Below are 18,891 nucleotides of genomic sequence, written 5' to 3' on the forward strand. Positions count from 1 at the left end.
TCTCCATCCCAATTGGGCAGCATTGCTGATAAGTAAGGATCCCTTTCTCTGTGTCCCTTCATCCTCCCCAGTCCCACCACCCTCCTCCCAACTCACCCTTCCTCCTGGGCAGCCAGGGAGTTCTGAGAGAGCTTAGCCAGGTTCTTTGCATACTCCTCTTCAATCTTTATCCTGCGAAGAGAGAAACCCCGGTTTATCTGCTCCACAGTGTAGACCATAATTTGGCCCCACCACACCCTGCTGTGCCTCAGTCTTGTAAAGAGACCCTCTAACATGTCAGTTCCTGAGCTAGTAGTGCTTGCTGCTCTGTTTACACAGGGGGAACCCACAGTGGCAAGTTCCCAATAAAGGACTGGTTCAGACTTTGCTTCCCACTGCTGGCAGATGTCATCTGCACCACTCCAAGCACAAAGTGGGACATGAGAGCCTTCCAGGAACAAGAGAAGCTTGGGATAGACTCCCAGGGATGCCCAGGATGTACCCAGCCCTTCCATCCCTTAGTTCCAGGTTCACACGCTCCCAGATGGCCTCAGCCCACAGAAGCAAGAAGAGAACATCTTCCTCCACTTTCCCACCCACAATGCCTTCAATTGCAAAGCATTGCTAAGGGTGCAAGTGTTTCCATGGAAACCAGGTAGGGTCCAGAGCTGAAATCCCATTGGATTTCCCCAGAGGGGAAAACCTTCCATACCCCTCCAAGGCAACTCTCTGGGGCACATTTTGTACAGCTAGGCATATCCATGTTACGTGGGCTGTCAACAGCATGTTCACGTCTTAAGAGGCTCTTGGGGCAATGGTGGGAGGCAGAGATGTGCTATGATAACCAGAGGTGGTCTGAAGGCAGAGCCCTAGACAGTCCTTCCAGTGAATAGAGGAGTCCCGGGACATGGAATTGCAGCATGTGCTTCTTGCCTGCTAGGGTGCTGAGACCCAAAGGATGCAGGGACCCAGACAGAGTGACTATTTGGACCTGCTAAAGCCTCTGCACACCTTCTCACCCCTCACTTCTGGCTGGAGCCTGTCCGAAAGTTCCCAAGTTTCTCGCTAACCCATCTCTGTCCTGCCTTTGTCTCCAGCCCCAATAATGCGGACCTCTGCCCTGCAGCAACTTCATACTGGGGCCAAGACGACCTCCAGAAAGCGGATCTCATCATGCCACAAGGCCAAGTGCACATGCCAAGAGAGGGAGGTGCACACGCCATCTGCCTCCTGGGCCTCTGCTGTGAGCCGTCTGTGTTATCTCCACCTCCTGCCCACTTCCCTCAGCCCAGCAAAGCTGCAAGTCCCAACCCCACAGCCTGATTTTCCTGCCTCAGATGGCTTCCCCGAGAGCTCCAAAGGCGGGCTGAGAAAGGTTCCAGGGATTTGAATTCCCTCCGCTGGTTCCCCGAGACCTCAGTGGCCGGAGATGACAGAAACCATTCATTTGCCAATAGGACATTGTTATGAGTGAAAACCATATGCACATTGAGGCTTCAGCTCCTATTGCTTCCTATTTGTCTACTTTATGCTTCTGTTTTCTTGCATCTGAACAAAGCAGCCTTCCAATTTCCTACTAGTTTAATGGGTCATAACATAAAGATTTGATTATACAAATGGAAAATAGGCCTCCTAAGGAAAAAGCGGGCTTTAAAAATGCCAAAGCATTATTACCCAATTACTAGTGTTATAACGAAGAAATACTTTGAAAAGTTCTTTGCTATTTGCAATGGATCTTTCCAGCAAGTCTTGGAAACACTAGCTGGAAAGTTGAGCATATGTTTGTGAAAAAAAAAATGTGTTGATGGGGGTGTGTAGGCTCGCAGGTGTGTGGGTATACAGATGTAGGGGTGTGTAAGTACGCAAGTGTGTGGTGTGTAAATGTACAGATGTGTGTGTGATGTGGGTAGGCAAGCAAACAAACGTACAGATGTATAGACATGTATGAAGGCATGGATGCACAGGCATGTGGGTGTGCATGTACGTGGGTGTGCAGCTATAGGTGCACAAGGGTGTAGGTATGCAAAAGCATGCCTGTGCAAGTGTCTGTACCTGAAGGTGTGTGAGTGTGCGGGCACACAGATGTGCAGCTATCTGTGCACAGGGATGTGGGTATGCATATACTTGGGTGTGTAGGTGTGATGTGTGGGTACCCAGGGTGTATGAACACACAGGTGTGTGGGCATGCAAATATGCCGGTACACAGGTATGCAGTCACATGGGAGTACATGGGGATGTGGGTGTGTAGGCACATAGGTATGCAGGGACAGGGTAAGATGTAGGGGTGTGTGGGAGTACAGGTGCCCAGATGTATAGTTGTATGGGGATCTGATGCATGGCTATGTAGGTACACAGTTATTTCTGTGTTGGGGCATGTAGAGGCTAGAATGTGTGGGTATGTGTATGTGAGCATGTATGAGGGTATACAGGTGCATTTGTGCATGGGTGATGTGGGATTCCCCTCTGTATGCTGTGAATATCATTAGTTAATAAAGCAACTGCTTTGGGCCTATAGCAGAGCTATAGGGAAACAGAGCTAGGTGGAGAAAACTAAACTGAATGCTGGGAGAAAGGAGGTGGAGTCAGAGAGAAGCCATGTAGCCCTGCCAGAGATGGATGTTGGAACTTTAGCCAGTAAGTCACAGCCACACGGCGATACACAGATTAATAAAAATTGGTTAAATTAATATGTAAGAGTTAGTCATTAAGAATCTAGAGCTAATGGGCCAACTAGTGATTTAATTAATACAGTTTCTGTGTGATAATTTCAGGGCTAAGTGGCCAGGAACAAACAAGAGGCCCCTCCTTCTACCCATAGATCTGCATGTGATGCAGGAATATGAACAAGAGAGACAGAGAGGAGAAAGATGGAGAGGGGACTTCTCTGCAGCTCTTCATATTTTCCACAAGCTGAATTTATAGGATCTTCATCTATGACCCAAGTTCTTCAGGCACGGGGCTCTTAGGATCTCTAGTGGGGAGGGCAGTTCTATATCCCTTGGCCTGGGAAATGTTTTAGTTAGAAAACGGCCTGGAAGGACAGGAGTGGCACACAGTTCGAGTCCCAGCACTCAGGAGGCAGAGCAGGTGGATCTCTGAGTCTGAGGCCTGCCTGATCTATAGAGTGAGTTCCAAGTTAGTCAGGGCTACACAGTGAGACTTTGTCTCAGGAGAAAAAGAAGACCTGGAAGGTAAGGGACAGCTTCAAATGAGGGTAAAGAATGGAGCGGCAAGTCAGGGGACGGTAGGGAGGAGTGGAGACTGTGGCAAACAGGACCTGCGCTCCTTCCATGGACAGCAGCTACTCAACTCCAGCCAGTTGTTGCACAGGGCTGTGCAAGCATCAAGAGATACCAAGCATCCAGGATTCAATGCAATGTGTGTGTGTGTGTGTGTGTGTGTGTGTGTGTGTGCGTGTGTGCGTGTGTGAGTGTGCATGCACATTCATGTGTCTCAATACATATATTGAGGTCTCATGTAGTTCAGATAAGCCATATTACACAACTGAGGATGACTTTGAACTCCTGGCCTCCTTCTTTCAATTCTTTAGATATTGGTTCAAATCTTTAGAAACACTATCCATGTCTACACCACATATCTGCTGGCCACATCTGTCCCAGGGCTAAGCATGACCAGCTATCCACTCCCCTGGGGTCCAGGGTTCAGAGTGGGCCTGGTGGTGGCCAGCTCCAGGGCTACATGGGCATTGATCTCACCTTTCCCGGATAAACTCAGACATTTCTTTCTGCATCTGCTTGCCTTTCAGTTGCTTCTGCAGCAGCAGTTCAAACCCAGCCACGGTGCCATTGCCTTGTGGGTCCTTCTTATCCGCCTAGGAGGAAACAAAAGCCCAGTCATCTGGGAGCAGGCTGCATTCTGCATTTCTAGGATCCCTTGCAGATCATTGCCAGGGAGCCACTGCAGCTTGCAGAAACCCCTCTCACCGGGAAGAGCTTCATGGGCCCTCTTCCCTGTCCTGACCATAGTGACACTCTTTCTTCAGCAACACTGACCCAAAGCATACCACTAACACCTTTCCTTACAGGGAGATTACCACCATGCCCGCCTGAGGCTTCTCTATGGATGCTTAAGGTGTGCTCGCTTCATGCTGTGGATGCTACATCTTGATAGAATGGCAAGGAAGTCACCCCAATGACTAAGCCCAAACCTGCTTCCCTCGGGGGTAAACAGGCTGAACGACTCATTGGCTCTAAGAAAAACCTACAAGAACAGTGTGCTCCAAAGACTGTGCCATCGAGGAGATGTTTCTACTAAGAGGAAAAGGCTTTGACAGTCAGAAAAGGAAAACCACCGAGGGACCAGGAGCCAGAGTTCAGGTTAAGGTGAGAACTCTTAACTAAGCATGGCGGTGTAGGCCTGTGATCCCAACCCTTGGGAAACAGATGCACAGGGTGGCCAGGCGGTCTCTCAACATAACCCAAACTAGCAAAAGAAGGACATCCCCAGGATGCCAGTGAACAACAGGCAGGATCACATGCTCTGCCCAGCTCCACGACTTTCTTGTCTCCCCCCCTAGAGTCCTAAGGATGTCTTCCACACACATGACAGCCACTCTTTATTTCTGCAGCTGTCACCCATTCTTCCTGGTCCACTCACTTGCCTCTCACCCTCCATTCCCATCTGCAACAGACACAGCACAGGTTACACCCAAGTCTTTCTCAAAACTCCTTCAGTACCTCCCTACTACAGACAGCAAAGACACGACTTGGTTCAGGCCTCCAGAATCTTCCCGTCTCCTTACTGCATACATGTCTCTCTCCTGGGTCATCTCTCACAGCCCTCAAAGCTTCCATGTCCTCTTCAGACCTCTATCTTACAAGCAGGACAGCTTGAGTAGCAGGACAAGCAGGAAGCTTTGGGTGCTTCCTAAGGGGTGCAGGATTTGGGAGAAAGAAAAAGCACTTTGGGCTAGTATTTAGCAGATATAAAAAGAGGGCAGATAATCCATTCTGTGCCATAGTGAGAAGAGGTTTTATTTATTGATTGTTCCTTGGGGTCTTCCCGAAAGTGCCTTATAGAGATTTAGTCGTTTTCTATAGACGGCCGAGGTGCCGTGAACCCTCACTACTATGGCTGCAGAAGGGTCAGTGTCCCTGCAACTTCAAACCGCAAGTGCTCTGGGCTAGCTCTGGCATCCTTGATGTACGGGACTGTGCATACACGTTAAGACATCATTTTAACGGTGGGAAAATATACATAATGTGAGATTTATTGTTGTCATCATCATTTCTAAGTGCATATACAGTTTAGTGACACTAAGAGTATAGAGACTGAGGTGGTGACGTTCTGCCATCCATCATCAATAGAAACTTCTCATCTTGCAACAGGCAGCTTTGTACCCACTAAGCAATACACAAGGACTTGAGAGCCGCGGGTGCTGAAAGAGACAGTTTATACATCTCTGTACCCGACTTCCTCATGACTCGGCTGGGGAAAGCAACATGCCGAGAGGCAGAGCGTGTCCCCAAGGCCACTCACAGTGGTGTTGAGCAGGCCTGAAGCTCAGATTTCTTTATTAAAAGTAATTCTAGTCTCCTGCCTCCATCCAGCCCTGGAGGGAGCTGTCTTTCAGCTTTCTGGCATTCTGGCTGTGTTACAGGGCAGGAAAACCACACAGATTTCCTGGGACTGCCAGATGATCCAGAATCCAGCAAAAGTCCTGTCTGAGATGCCAGACTGGACACCACACTTTGCAGCTTCAACAAGAAAGGCCCCTTTCACCCTTCCCAGGTGTATGCTGCTGCTGGGGTCACAGAGGAGAGAAACTGAGGCAGGACTCACCCAGAAGTAGTCACAATAGCTCCACTCAGTCGGCTTGAGCAGCTGTTGTTCAGGCATTGTGTCTGGGTGAGGGAATGTCACACAGTTTATCTGCAAAGAAAGAGAATGCTGTCACTGCTGGATCAGGTGGCCAGAGCACAAAGGACACCTCTCTGGGGCCACTTTGGTGGAATGTACTCAGCAATCTTGCCCTTTGCCAGCAGCCAGTGGGTACTTTCTATAGGAGGCAATTGGCCCCCACACCCATCCTAGAGGCTACGAAGAGGGAAAGCTCTCTGGTGACAATTTAATCGGATCTATCACAATTGTAAATGCCCAGATCTTGCGACCCAGCCACCGTGCTTCTGAGAGATGGTGCTACAGATGTAACTGCCTATGTGTGCAGGGATGTATGTGCCTGGTATCTACCATACACTGGCTACGCTTTCAAAGGCTGGACCAGAACCACACTGTCCAATGGTGGGGGGAATTCGTAAGGAAAGTCTGAGACGAGTCAGGAGTGGTGGTACCATTTTCAACCCCAGCACCCAGGAAGGAGAGGCAGGAGGCTAGCGACCTTATAAGACACAGTGCCACGTACAATGAATGCGTACGTGAAAAACAAATCAGTGCTAGAGCAATAGAGTTCGTTCCACTGATGAGGAACAGTACCTGGATGCACTGCTAAGGGGCAAGTGCACCTGAGTGCACAGTGGTACACAGATGATGTGTAGAATGGTTTTAGCATCACAGTGTGCTCCATTTGTACGAAGAAGTGGGGCAATATCTGTGTGTTTGGTATGTCCTGTGTGGGATCATACTGGAAGCCAACAACTAAATCTGAATTTGCTTCTAAGAAGAGCCAAGGATAGGGCTGACTTAGAAGCACCTGGGGGTCGGGGGTGAGAGTTTCATACTGTGGTATGAACATCCACAGTTTAAACATATAATCCAGGGTGCAGGCTTGGGGCTGGCCCTAAGGATGGAGAATGTGGTGTGGAAGTTTCTGGGTGCTTAAAGCTATTGTTTCTCCCAGCTGTGTTTGTGATCCTCCCTAGCTGCCTCAGCTTTGTGGGAGTGGCTTGCCCCCCTTTGTGGGAGTGGCTTGCCCCCTTGTGGGAGTGGCTTGCCCCCTTGTGGGAGTGGCTTGCCCCCTTTGTGGGAGTGGCTTTGCTGCTTTTCTGATGGGATTGCAATTCCCCAGCCTCACACCAAGGCATCTTCCTCCAACCTCACCTCACAGACCAGTCATCTGTCACAGTGGGGAGTTCTGGTGCTGAATGGATAAGCCAACCAGGAACCCACAGAGGGTGGCAGATTGTCTTCAAGCTCTGACCTAGGAGGGTCATGCAGACAGCCAGGCACCCCTGTGACACAGAATCTACAACCAAGACAGGAGGGAAACAGCTTGTGCTTTGGGCAGGGGCTACAGGCTGTGGACACATATCTCATGGGCAGATTCAGATTCCTGCTCCACACCACCAGACTATGAGCTGATTCCAGGTTAGCCAAAGATTGGGGTTGGTATGTCAATTGTCTTAAGCTTTCAGTGATGGCAATTGTTTGAGATTAAAATTAAAAACAAAAACAAAATGCTATGGCCAACCAGCAAACTCCCATGTCAGTTGAATCAGACCCTGGGACCTCTGACTTAAGGGCGGGAGAGCCTGTGGTAGTTAGTGCATTGCCCTTCCAGCCTACCAGCTGTCAGGAGCAGCAGCTGCCCTCACAAGGCTGGGTGAGGAGACCCGGAAGTGCTGTCCAGAAGGAAAAGGACATTGACATTGGTGAGATAAGGCAGGGGCTCCTTTGGGAAGAAGCATGATGACATGGTAGGAAGGGGGCCAGGAATGTTACAGTGCCTTAGAGTTCAACAGCACTGAATTCTGCCCCAGTTGGTTCAGTGTGAAGAAGTTCTGGCCTGCAGCTGTTGTTAGGGGCTGGATGGCGGGGGTGGAGGGCAGGGGATAGAGCAGGCACCATCTCATGTCCAGCCTCAGGAAAGGGTCTCTCCAAGTTCTTGATCTAGGCTGAAGTCCCTCCCGGCTGTGAGGTGTCCTGATTTGAGTCTTCTTTAGGGGCCTTGCCAGCCTCCCACTGAGTGGGTGCTGCTTGGGGCCAGCATAAAAACAGGGTATGGAGGTTAAGCCATATTGGTGATGACAGTCACCTTTATGAAAGCTTCAATGTAATTTAATGATATAAGATTTCTAACAGTAAAGAAATCAGGAGCTAAGAATCACAGAATCAGGGCTGGAGAGGCAGTGGGTAGGAGCGCTTGCTGTGCGTGCATGAGGATCTGCGTTCAAACTCCTGCAACTCCAGTGACAAGTCAGGCATGGCCGCATGAGGCTCAGAGACAGGAGGATTGCTGGGAACTTGCTGACTGCCAGGCTGGCTCCAGGTTTAGCGAGAGACTATCTCAAGGAAATTTAGGCAGAGAGTGATAGAGAAAGACACACTTTCCTCTGGTCTCCACATGCATGTGAGTGTGTAGACATAACTGTGCACACGCAACCATGCACACACAAACACATCCATGCAAATAAATAAATAATCACAGAATCCACAGATTTAAGGCACAATTACCCCTAAGTATCTGGGAGTGGAGGGGTGGGGACCATTTTCAGGCCTCACATGGGTGGCAAAATTTATAGATACCAAGCTCCCTTATGTAAAATGGCACCGTATTTGCATATAACAAACACAGACCCCCCTGCATTCCATAGTCTTATAATACTTAATAATTTGAGCTGAATAGTTGTTCTACTGTATTGAATGGGGAGTAATATCAAGGATAAAGGTTGTACAATTGAGTACAGACACAGTTTTCAACCTGTGGCTAGGGGATCCTCAGCTGGCTGAATTCACAGATGGGGACCTGTGGCTAGGGGCCGTGGTACTCAAAGTAGGCAGTACTGATTTCTAAGGAACCTTATGATCTCCCCCGACCCTCTTCATCAGTCATCATCCAAACTGCTCTTGGCCTAGGCCACAAAGGAAGAAGTTTATCACAAGTGGCTTGGCCAATGATGGGTCAGGGCAAGCAGAAAATGGGTCTTGTTTAGCCATGCCTAGCATCCTCCCTGAGAGGACCCACATTCAGAGAAAGGATGGTACTATCTACCCCAGGATGCCCATGAAGAGAAGACAGACTCTGTTAGTCCAAAGCGGAGAGAGTAACAGGAATCCCCTCCAATGGCAATCCTCAGCTGGCTCCAAGGCACAGAAGGTCTATAGGATAGCTGGGATTTGATTATGTTCCATTTGACCCCTCCGTTGTCCTGGAGCCATGGTGTAATGTGTCTCAGAGTCACCTGGACCAGCCATGGAAGGATGGGGCCTGGGCGGGAGTGAAGGTGGGAGAAGCTGGAGACTCATGATATTTCCGCCACTCTGGGGCTATTAGTTCTTGGATGCCCTGGTCAGGAGCCCTGGGGTGCCTGTCACTGCCTCTGTCACTTCTGGTTCCTGTTACCCAATGGGACTTCCCTGAATCCTCAGTGTTCTTCTCCCCCTGGTGGTCAGGTAGAGAAGTGCACAACACTGAGGAAATCAGATCACAGAAGTGTTCAAATCCAGGTCAGGCTGGCGGTAGAGCTGAATGTTTACCGGATAGCTCCTCCATTGCATGTGCCATGTCGGGTTTTATCTGCTATGCCAGGTCTCCCCAGCACCCTGTACACATACGTCTTTGATGTACTCCTGATGGCTTTTTCTTCTTCCTTTCCTTGCTGACAGCTTGCCCATGAGGGCAGGTGAAGGGATGGAGACCATCCTATCCTAAGGTTTTCCTAGGTCCTGCACATCAGGCAAACAGCGGGTATTCAACAAAGCATCATTATTGCAATGACTAGGAACCAGGTCTGAGGTACAGTGTATGTTCTCAAGAGCCTGATAGTTAAGGGGTGATTATTCTTGGGATACGCCTCTCCATTAGGGCAGGCATGGGATGCTGAGGCCACAAGAAGGGCTGGGGCTGCTGGAATGATTCTTAGATGAAGTGGTACTTGAGGAGGATCTAAGCAAGCAGGCTGATAGAGGAAAGGGTATTTCAGGTAGGAGGGGGGCTGGAGCCTCTATGTGTGTGTGTGTGTATCTGTGTGTGTGTATTTGTGCACACATGTGTGTATGAGTATATGAGTGCTTGAGTGTGTGTGTGTTCACACACATGTAGGCTGAGTTTGGCTCAGAAGCAAGAAGGACTCCGGCAGATGTGTCCAGATGTCTGTGCTGAAGACAGTTAGCCACCAAGGGTCTAGTGTGAACATGAAATGGACAGGACGGTGCTCTCTGAGTGAGTTCCCAGCCCCATACGATGGAGGCTGCAGTTTGGAGAGGTAAAAGGATATGACTGTGGTCCCAGGGCAGGAAAGGCTCAGGACTGCCCTTGACCCCAAATGCCAACAGTGCCCAGGCGAGAACGCGAGGACCCGGGCCTGGCTGACGGTGTTGGGTTATAAGGAGAAAAATGAGAGGATTCCGGAGATCAGGAGGCTTCAGCGGGAGAGGGTGTTGTAAGTGAGGCGCAATGAAGCAACCAGAGCAAAAATGTCCACCTGCAACAGTGGTGCAAACACGCACAGGGGAGGAGACGAGGCACAGAGGCTGACAGGCCACTGTCACGCAGCTAGAGGGGCACAGGAGAGTGCCACTCAAGTACCCTCTCAAGTACCAGTCCATCATTCTCTTGCTGCCCCTCTGTGATGCTCAGGCCTCCATTAGCAGGGCCACAATACTCCAGGAAATAAGAGAAAGTCAGACATGTCTTTCTCTATGAATATCTCCGTGGGCAGGTTCCTTTCCCCTCCTGGAGATCACCATGCAGGAGCTAGGAATGTTCAGCTGCACCCTTAGGAAAGGCGTGCCTCCTCCAATAGCCTGCTGGGAGCAGTGGGAACCTCGGTTCCTCCTGTTGCTGCACGGGAGACAGCCCAGGGATTTACTTTATGCTCTGTGAGTGCTAATCATGTCCGGAGTCTCGCCATGTGTGGACTCATACAGTCCTCATAACAGCCATTCAAGGCACCCACCGAAGCACAGAGAGGTTAAGTCACTTAAGCAAGATCCCAGAGTTTGAATGCGGTAGTAGAGTCATGGCCTGAATCCAGACTAGGATACTAGGTCCAGACTAGCATTTGAATCCCGTCAACACATGACTTGTCTAACTCACTGGGGCGAAGTGTAGCAAGGCCCTGCTCATGCCAAAGACAGTTGTTGAGCAGGAAACAGAGGAGGGGTGTGCCCGTCAATGTGTGTGTATGTGGTGTGGCCACTTCTACTGTCTCCTCTGGGGATCCCCAGTCTTCGGCACAGCCACATGGAGAAACACCGCTGCCCACCCCCATGGATGGAACACTTCCTATTGCAGGGGCTGTTTGACTGAGGCACGCTGCAGATCAAGAGAATTGCTCCCAGCCATTCGCTGAAGGCACCAAAGAGGCGGCAGCAGTTGGTCAGGCATCTGACTGGTCCACCAGGGATGCAGAACACATGTGTGACCCACCTGAGTGGCTGACATGGGAGACCGGGGCACCTGCTCTCATTGTAGGGCAGTACAGTCTGTGTCCAGGGCGGGGTGATAGTCTCCTTCCAGCCTTCAGGTTAAGGTTACAGAGTTTGGTAACCCAGGCTGCAGCTAACAACGCTGTGTGACCCTGACCCAGGAAAGCGAGAAGACTGGAAAGGATCCCATGGGCTTCCCTCCAGCCACTAGCTCCCTCCCAAGATGCCATGCTTCATCACGCTGGGCATCCAAGCGGAGGACCACAGGGCCCTCTAGTTCCTCCTTCCAGGAGACTGTGCCTCGGGCCTTCTCTGCCATTATTGCTCAAACCCTCTATATCTTGATGTGTCAAGTTTATGCTGAGGGCAGTGAGCGGCCATTAATGCCTGCCACTCCCAATCAAACGGTGCCCTGCCCCCACCTGCCAACCTAACGCTACTGACAGCAGGAAAGAGACCCAGGCATGGCTGCCAGCCCTGTATCTGCTGCCAGTGGGCCCATGTGCCTGTTCTTCTAAACTAGCTCCGGGCCACTGAACTTCAAATCCAGCTCAGTCCCTGCTCCTTGACTGAGGACATGCATCCTGCCCTGGCAGGGCCTGTCAGTGGCTGCCTCCCAGGTCAGACGGCATGGAAACTGCTCACTACATTCCTGTATTCCCCCAGAACAGGAAGCTGGTGTCTCAGCCTTCTTGGTACAGGGCCGTCCCATCCTGTGAAGAAGTGCTGAGCTCTACGGGGCTTGCACATGGAGCTAGCGGGCTGGGTGTGGAGACAGGGTACCACATGAGGGAAATAATGACTCAGGTCTTCATTCTGAAGTGATAAAGGGTTGGGGTATCCAAGGGATACATGGGCAAGCAGCCAGGTTGCCAGTAGGGAGACCTGGATGTGATCGAGTCCTGGGTTTCTTTCTCCCTTGCTGTGTGACCTGTGGCCACTCCCTCTTTTGCTCAATTTTCCCAGCAACAGTTCTCCAGGGTGTAAGCATTCACATCAACCCTCTCTAATGTTGACAGAAATGCAGTTTTTGGTCCTCGCCCCCAGAGAGACCATCTATAGATGTTTTTCAGAAATCCACACCTTAAACAGTGTCTCAGGACCTTGGTACCAGCTGCAAGCTGCAGGCCATCTCGGCCAGAGGGAAAGAGCAGGCAGGAGTGACAAGCGACAAAGTCGGGCCATATTCAGAAGCTCTGACTGCAAGGACCCAGCAGGGGCCTGACTCTGACTGGGCTCCATCACCATGTGCCTTTAAGACAAGAGCCAGTGCTGCACGGGCCCATCTCTTTTCATTTCGGTGTTTGTTTCTAGAATGTGAAAATGTGTCTCCCTCTTATTTTCTCTTCTTCCTTTCTCCCCGTTTCTGTTGGCTCTGAGTAGTTCTCCTCTTGCTTCAGCATTTTGGAGCATTTAGTAGCAATGTGAAGATAGGGACCATGCCCTCCAAAGTCTGAACCTAGGTCGGCCTATGCCCTACCAGGTTCCTCTAGATTCTCTAGAAAGAGAAGCTGTGGCTGCTGCAGGGTTGCAGCAAGCTGAGCCGCCCTGCCCAGTTTCCAGGAGACTCCGAAGGGTCAAGGCAGGGTGATGGCCTGAGGGACCTACACCAGCTCAGGAGGGGCATTGCCAGTGGGCACGAGCTGAGTTTTTGAATCTTGAAGCTTCCTAGCTAGGTGACTTGGGCATAGTGCTACACTGTGCCCCAGTTTCCTTGTCTGTGTACAGTGTGATGGCCACGCTAATGCATATCAGGTACGGGGTGCATGCCCGACTCTGTTCTAGGTGCTTACGACTATGGACCAAGTCACTCCACTCCCCCACTGCCGAAGCCCTCACTTCCCTGCTTTGTAGAAACAGGCACCAGCAGAGGCTGGGAAACTAGCTCGAACTCACAGCTTTGTGAGTGAGGTAAGTGACACTCTGGCTTCAGAGTCCAGGTGTATAATCCCCTCCTGGGGTCGATTCTGTTAACCACAGCTCACACCGCAGGCAGCAAGCCCTAGGAGCAGTCCTGGTGTACCAAGCGGGCACTAAGTTGACGGCAGGTTATTACGATTGCTTGCTATTACTGTTTGTCTGGCTCGCTCTTCCCCGCACAGCAGAATGGTCCGATGCACCCACTCAGGGTTTTATCTTTGCAGAGGTAGTCAGGGCAGTTCAGAACAGGGTGACAAGGAGCCCAAGGTTATAAGTCGTGCCAGGAACTCATGCCAGGATAGCAAATCTACACAGACCTCACTTCTCAACTCTCTGGGTTGTTGGCTAAGAATCTAGGCAGCTCCCTCCCTTAGAGGCTAGGATAGAGATGTCCTGACCCCAGTGCATCACGGGGTTGTGAGGGAGGAGTTGGGCCCACGCTCCATCCCCACAGAGGTATCTGGCTAGCACTGGGGAGGATCCCTGAGAGTTTGGACAGGAGCTTTTCTCATCAGGGACTCCCAGAAATGCTATTTGTAGGGAGCTTTTTCTTGCTTTTAACTTTGACATCTTCCAGAAGTTTCCCTGCACAAAAGCAGCCCTGCGGTGGCTGTAATTTCCATGTCACATTTCTGCACACAGCACACTCCACCCCCTTCAACTTGCTCCCCCACAAGCACCTTCTCCTGCCCACCACACAGAAGCAGCTTCTGTCTCCTTACAGCCTCCTGCCTTCCACCCCTTCACCGGGGGAGAGCAAGCAAAAGGGGAAATTAACAGAGGGAGGGGATGGGGGTAACTTCAGCTAAACCCAAGCTTTGGCTGCAACTTCTTTATTTCCTAGTGAGCATCGATTCTGGGTTTGGCGGTCCACGTTGCCATGGCAACAGCCCAGTTGTGACCCACAGCCCCAGCCCTGGAGCCCTCCCCCCACCAACAGTCAAGCCACTTACTGTGATGGTGTTTTCCTTGCTCTGTTTCTTGCTCGGCGACGAGGATCCCAGGTTCTGGTGAGAGAGGTGAGACCCATCATCAAAGCTGTTCTCCATGTTGGACATTTTTTTCCCCATTCCCGTTCCTTCCCCAGGTGGGTGGAGGGATTGGTTAAGAACCCTGAGCTGGGGAAGTTCAGGGGTGTCAGCCTGCGGTTAACTCCTGAGTCACCATATTCTGGGCCAGGGCAGGCAAGTGCATCTCAGAGTCCAAGCTGTTCCAGAGTGCACAGGCTCCAGGCGAAGTAGAAGGAAGGCTGAGTTCAGGCTCCCGGGGAACCTCAGCAAACCAGGTCTCCCCTCCTCTCCTTTCCAACTGGGATTTGGGGGAGTTAACCCCTCCGCTGCCCTCTGCTGGTAACCAGACCACGGTGCCAAAGCAGGGGAGTGGAATAGCAGGGGAAGAGAGAGTTAAGGCAGATTGTAGGCCACTCCACCACCCACCCCACAGGGGCACAGGAGACTCAGCACACGACACCTCATTCTGAACCCTCCCGAGTCCGTAACAGCAAATGGTGAATGCTCGTGGAATGAGCACAGGGCGCAGCTCAGTCACTTTGGCAACGTGCCACTGTGCCAGCGCTTGGGAGTCGCGGCGGTTTCTCGCAAGCAGAGTACCCTCCTGGAGTGACTTTTCATACTGTCCCCATTGTCAGCAAGAAAGCTGGAGTTTTGGTTGCCTCTGCACCCACAGGTGATGCCCAGAGTCCCACTATTATGTTGGTGGAGATGGCCAAGAATGGCCAGCTAAAAATAGCGTCACATTTAATATGGGACAACGCTCAGTCCTTCAGCAGTTACGCTCAGGGTTACACTCCACGGCTTCCCCAGACAGAACCCTGAGATGCCATTGTCTTGGGTCCCACAATGCCCCTGGAAACAGCTCCCTCCAGGCAACCATGGGTGACCACTCTGTGTATGTTCTGGGGCTGGCATGTGTCCAAAAGTACGAAGGGCTTTACCAGTGCATCTCAGGGAAACTGGGTGATTCTAGTCATACTCAAGCCCCGGACCCTGGCTAGGTGAACATCTGTGGGGTGGGGGTGGGGCTGTTTCTGCCTCAGGAAGCCATCAGCAAGCCAGGCCAACTGGAGCTCACCACAGACCCTTCTTATGGACAGCCTTACTGTCTTGCTTGGGCCAGTAAAGAGCCTGTTTGGAGAAAACTCACATCCTTAGAGGTCTTGGTGGAAAGCAACCTTAAGGAGCATCCTTTCATGGATGACTAACTTTGAGATGAAGGCCATGGAACTGACTTCCTAGAACCTCAGGGTTTCCATCTGTAAAATGGGCCATCACCACCGGGTCTCACACAGCTCTAGCCAGCTTCCACCCTGAGCAGCTGGAACCCTCACTGGAGGCACACTGATCTGACCAACTTTAATTTCTTTATCCAGGCACCTGTGCTTGTGGCAGCTCCTCTGTCACCCTGACAGGTTATGGTGATGTCAAGTTTGTGGTCAGCTTCTGTATCTATTTTTTAAAGCATCATCATATCCGCCTGGTCTGGCCTGCATCCTTCCAAGCTACTATTTCTCCTCCGGGACATTCACGAAAAGTGCCCCTGGCAGACAACAAGCAGAGGATGCCCAACAAGAGCCCTGGTCATCAAGAAAAGGCAGGGACAAGATCTCTCCATGGGTCTTTTCCACAGCCACATTGGTCAAGCCCATACCTGCCAAAAAAAGGAGCAGTCCCACCTCAGGGCTAGATTCTCTTAGCAAGTCTCCCTGTCAAGGACCAACATGACTCTGCCACCATCCTTGGGTGCCTACTGCAGTCCAGGATTGGTCATGGGCAGCCAGGGGTCAATGGCCTTGGCCACAGGCGGTTATAGCTGCTGTTGTTACTGGAGGTGTGAGGGACTAAGAGGCAAGAAAGCCTACAAGAGTCACCCTCTAGTGGTGGCTTTTGTTATTCCCCACTGAGGGGAATGCAGGTTCCTGGGAACATAGGAACAGCGAATACAAGAGAATTCAAATAATGATGAGGAGATAACAAAAGGGCAAAGGAGCCAGTCTAAAGATGACCCCCAAAGGCTACAGTAGGGTACCACCTGAGCTCAGTAAGAATAATGACCTCAGTGGGTTCACTCCACAGTGGGCAGAGGGAACATGCCATTCCAGAAGACCCACAAAAACGTACGTAGAGTTCATTGCTCAGAAGTCCCAGGGTCGAAGGGGTTGAGACTGTGATTGTCACGGTCTAAAATCAGGCGGCAGGACAGTTCCACGGTGTCGTACTAGTGCCCCGCGGGTTACTGACCAATTAGAAAGAGAAATGAATGAAATAAATCCAGAAGTTATTTCAGTGATCTGGAGCCTCCCCAGCAGTGCACAGGTCTGGACGTGTGTGTCCCCAGAGACGCCACAGGCAGCAGGCAGCTCACCCCATACAGAGCTCCTGTCAAACCCCAAGTTGGGGTCTAAGAAGGAGAATGCCAGCCGATTAAGAATGTAGGTCGGCCTACAAGACAATGGCTAGGAGTCTTCTTCACAACATAGACTAGAAGTCAGTGTGAGGGCAGGCGAAAGAAAAGCCCTGGGATATCAGCCTAGACAAAGAGATTGGAGCAAGAAAGATGACAAAACTGGCCGTATCATGGCAGACTATTCAGCCGTAGGAATAAAAGTTGAGCACACTCAACACAGACATCAAACACGTTCTGGGTAAAAGCAATCAGCCTCTGAGGACCACATACAGCTGACCTTCCTGAAGATAAAAACGCCATAAAAAGACAGCTTGCAGTCAGAAAGTAGGCTAGTAACAGCCCGTTCTTGGGGGAGGCTTGGGAGTAATGTTAATTCTCTACGACTCATTGCGATAAGGGATGTGCGATTATGAGTCTGTTAAAAACAATGAATTGTCTAGTTGGCACGCTCCCTCGGTCCCTCCCTCCCCTCTCCCTCTTTTTCCTTTGCAGGACCAGGAATTGATCTCTCCTTTGTAGCCTACTGAGCTGTAGCCCCAGATTGTATTTTAAATAATGGAACTACACAATAATAATAATTAGTTGTGTCTACACAAACAAAGCTGTGTTTGAGAGCGAGGTAGATGGACAGACAGACAGACAAAGATAGAGAGACAGACGCTAAGGAGACAAAGTAACCAACATTTTCATGTCAAACACTTACTTGGATCCTGGACTGGGGAGAAAAGCAGGTGTAAATGGCATTTTAGGGATTACTGGAGAATTCGACTATGGAGTCTCTATGGTAATGTTATCAGACCGGTGTTTTCTTGGAGTGGTACTTTGATATCTTTCCCCCTTTGATTTACAATTAGAAATACTCGCATTTAGAGTAGTGGTTCTCAAACTGTGGGTCGTGACCGTCAGAGAACACATCTTTCCAATGGTCTTAGGAACTGAGACACCACTCAGTAGCCAAGTTACAGTTAGGAAGTAGCAACAGAAAGAAACTTATGGTCGGGGTTTCCTAAGACCACAGGAAATGTGCAGTTTTTGATGGTGGTGACCCATAGGTTGAAAACCATTGATTTAGAGCAATCAGTCAGGAATTTTGCTTTAAGAAAAAGGTAGGGTGTTGAGGCAGGGTGAGACCTTTCATGAACCGACACTGGCCTAATGCCAGTGACATGGTAGGTCCGTGGGACTTTGTTATGGAAGGCCCTCAACTTTCATAAATTTACAGATCCCTACAGTACATACTTTCACATTCTGCCCTTTGCCTATGATTCCAAAGAGTCATCCTTTTTGCAGGATTTTTTTTTTAAACTAGAGACTTGGTGATGCTCCTGATTTTGCACTCCTTGCCTGATTCTCCTCCACTTTAGTTAACTGCCACTTCCACATGCTGGTATCCTGACTGTCCCCGAGCAACTCTGTTGTCACCAAGAACACACACTACTTGCTAAGCCATAAGTGACGTCATGAGGGGCCAACAGCCCCTCTCCCAAGTGCCTTTTACCATCCCTTCCCCAAGGATCTCCTGGATCCTGTGCCTCTGGCAGGGATTTCCTATAGGAAAACCCTCTTCATTCCCAGCATTGTTGGCATAAACCTGGGCTCCTTGGGACGGGCCATGCAGACCCCTCCAGTCCCATCCTCTGCCCTCCTATGCCCACCAACTTAAAAAGTCATGCCATGACCCGGACTTGGCCTCTCTGGGCTCTTTGAAAGCTTCACCATCCTTCCTGCCGCTAGGCATCTACACGTTGTCCCCCTCTGTCTGGAACATTCCCTATCCCCATCTTTTTGTCAAGCAACCCTTTTTGCTGCCTTCCCCTCTTTAGTCTGGCATCTTTTCTTAAGAAGCCCCTTACTGCTGCCTTCAGCATCCCTAGCTTGGCTTCTCAGTGTGCACACTTCCTCCTGCCCTCACTGCTGATGAGATTAAACAACTCTTGACCCATTGTCCTCCCACAGCTAGGGTGGAGCCTTGCTGGACCTCAGAGCCTAGCAAAGGCCTAAATGTGCAAGGGGGCATGCATGACTGAAGTAAAGGCCTGGGGAAGGGCTGCAGAGATGCCGAAACTCGGCGCTTTCTCCAATCAAACTGTCTTCTTCAACACATGCCCTGAGTCCTGAGTCCCTCCTCTTTTTCTTTGTCTCTTCTGGGGCAGTCATGAAGCCAGAATAGTGGAAAGATGGATTACAAAAAGGCTCAGGTAAAAGTGTGCCGGAAAAGGACATACAAGCTAGGAGAGGTTGGCAAGGTTATTAGCCTTTGACCCCTGGGCTCTCTCCCAACCA

At 50.6% G+C, this 18,891-nt stretch overlaps 1 protein-coding gene across 6 annotated transcripts in view; it reads right to left on the reverse strand.

The window, feature by feature from the left end:
• Positions 1-18,891, reverse strand: part of Gas7 (growth arrest specific 7) — a 233,929-nt gene that overhangs the window by 22,822 nt on the left and 192,216 nt on the right. For all 6 annotated transcript variants that reach the window (XM_026780029.1, XM_013347225.2, XM_013347226.2 and 3 more), the window contains 4 exons: positions 14,139-14,192; positions 5,782-5,871; positions 3,696-3,811; positions 97-171 (listed from right to left, as the gene is read on the reverse strand). In XM_026780029.1, the coding sequence (XP_026635830.1) occupies positions 97-171; positions 3,696-3,811; positions 5,782-5,871; positions 14,139-14,192 (335 nt within the window). The remainder of the gene's footprint in view (positions 1-96; positions 172-3,695; positions 3,812-5,781; positions 5,872-14,138; positions 14,193-18,891) is intronic.

Source organism: Microtus ochrogaster, chromosome 7 (genome assembly GCF_000317375.1).
Source record: "Microtus ochrogaster isolate Prairie Vole_2 chromosome 7, MicOch1.0, whole genome shotgun sequence".
In the NCBI taxonomy this organism is placed as follows: domain Eukaryota; kingdom Metazoa; phylum Chordata; class Mammalia; order Rodentia; family Cricetidae; genus Microtus; species Microtus ochrogaster.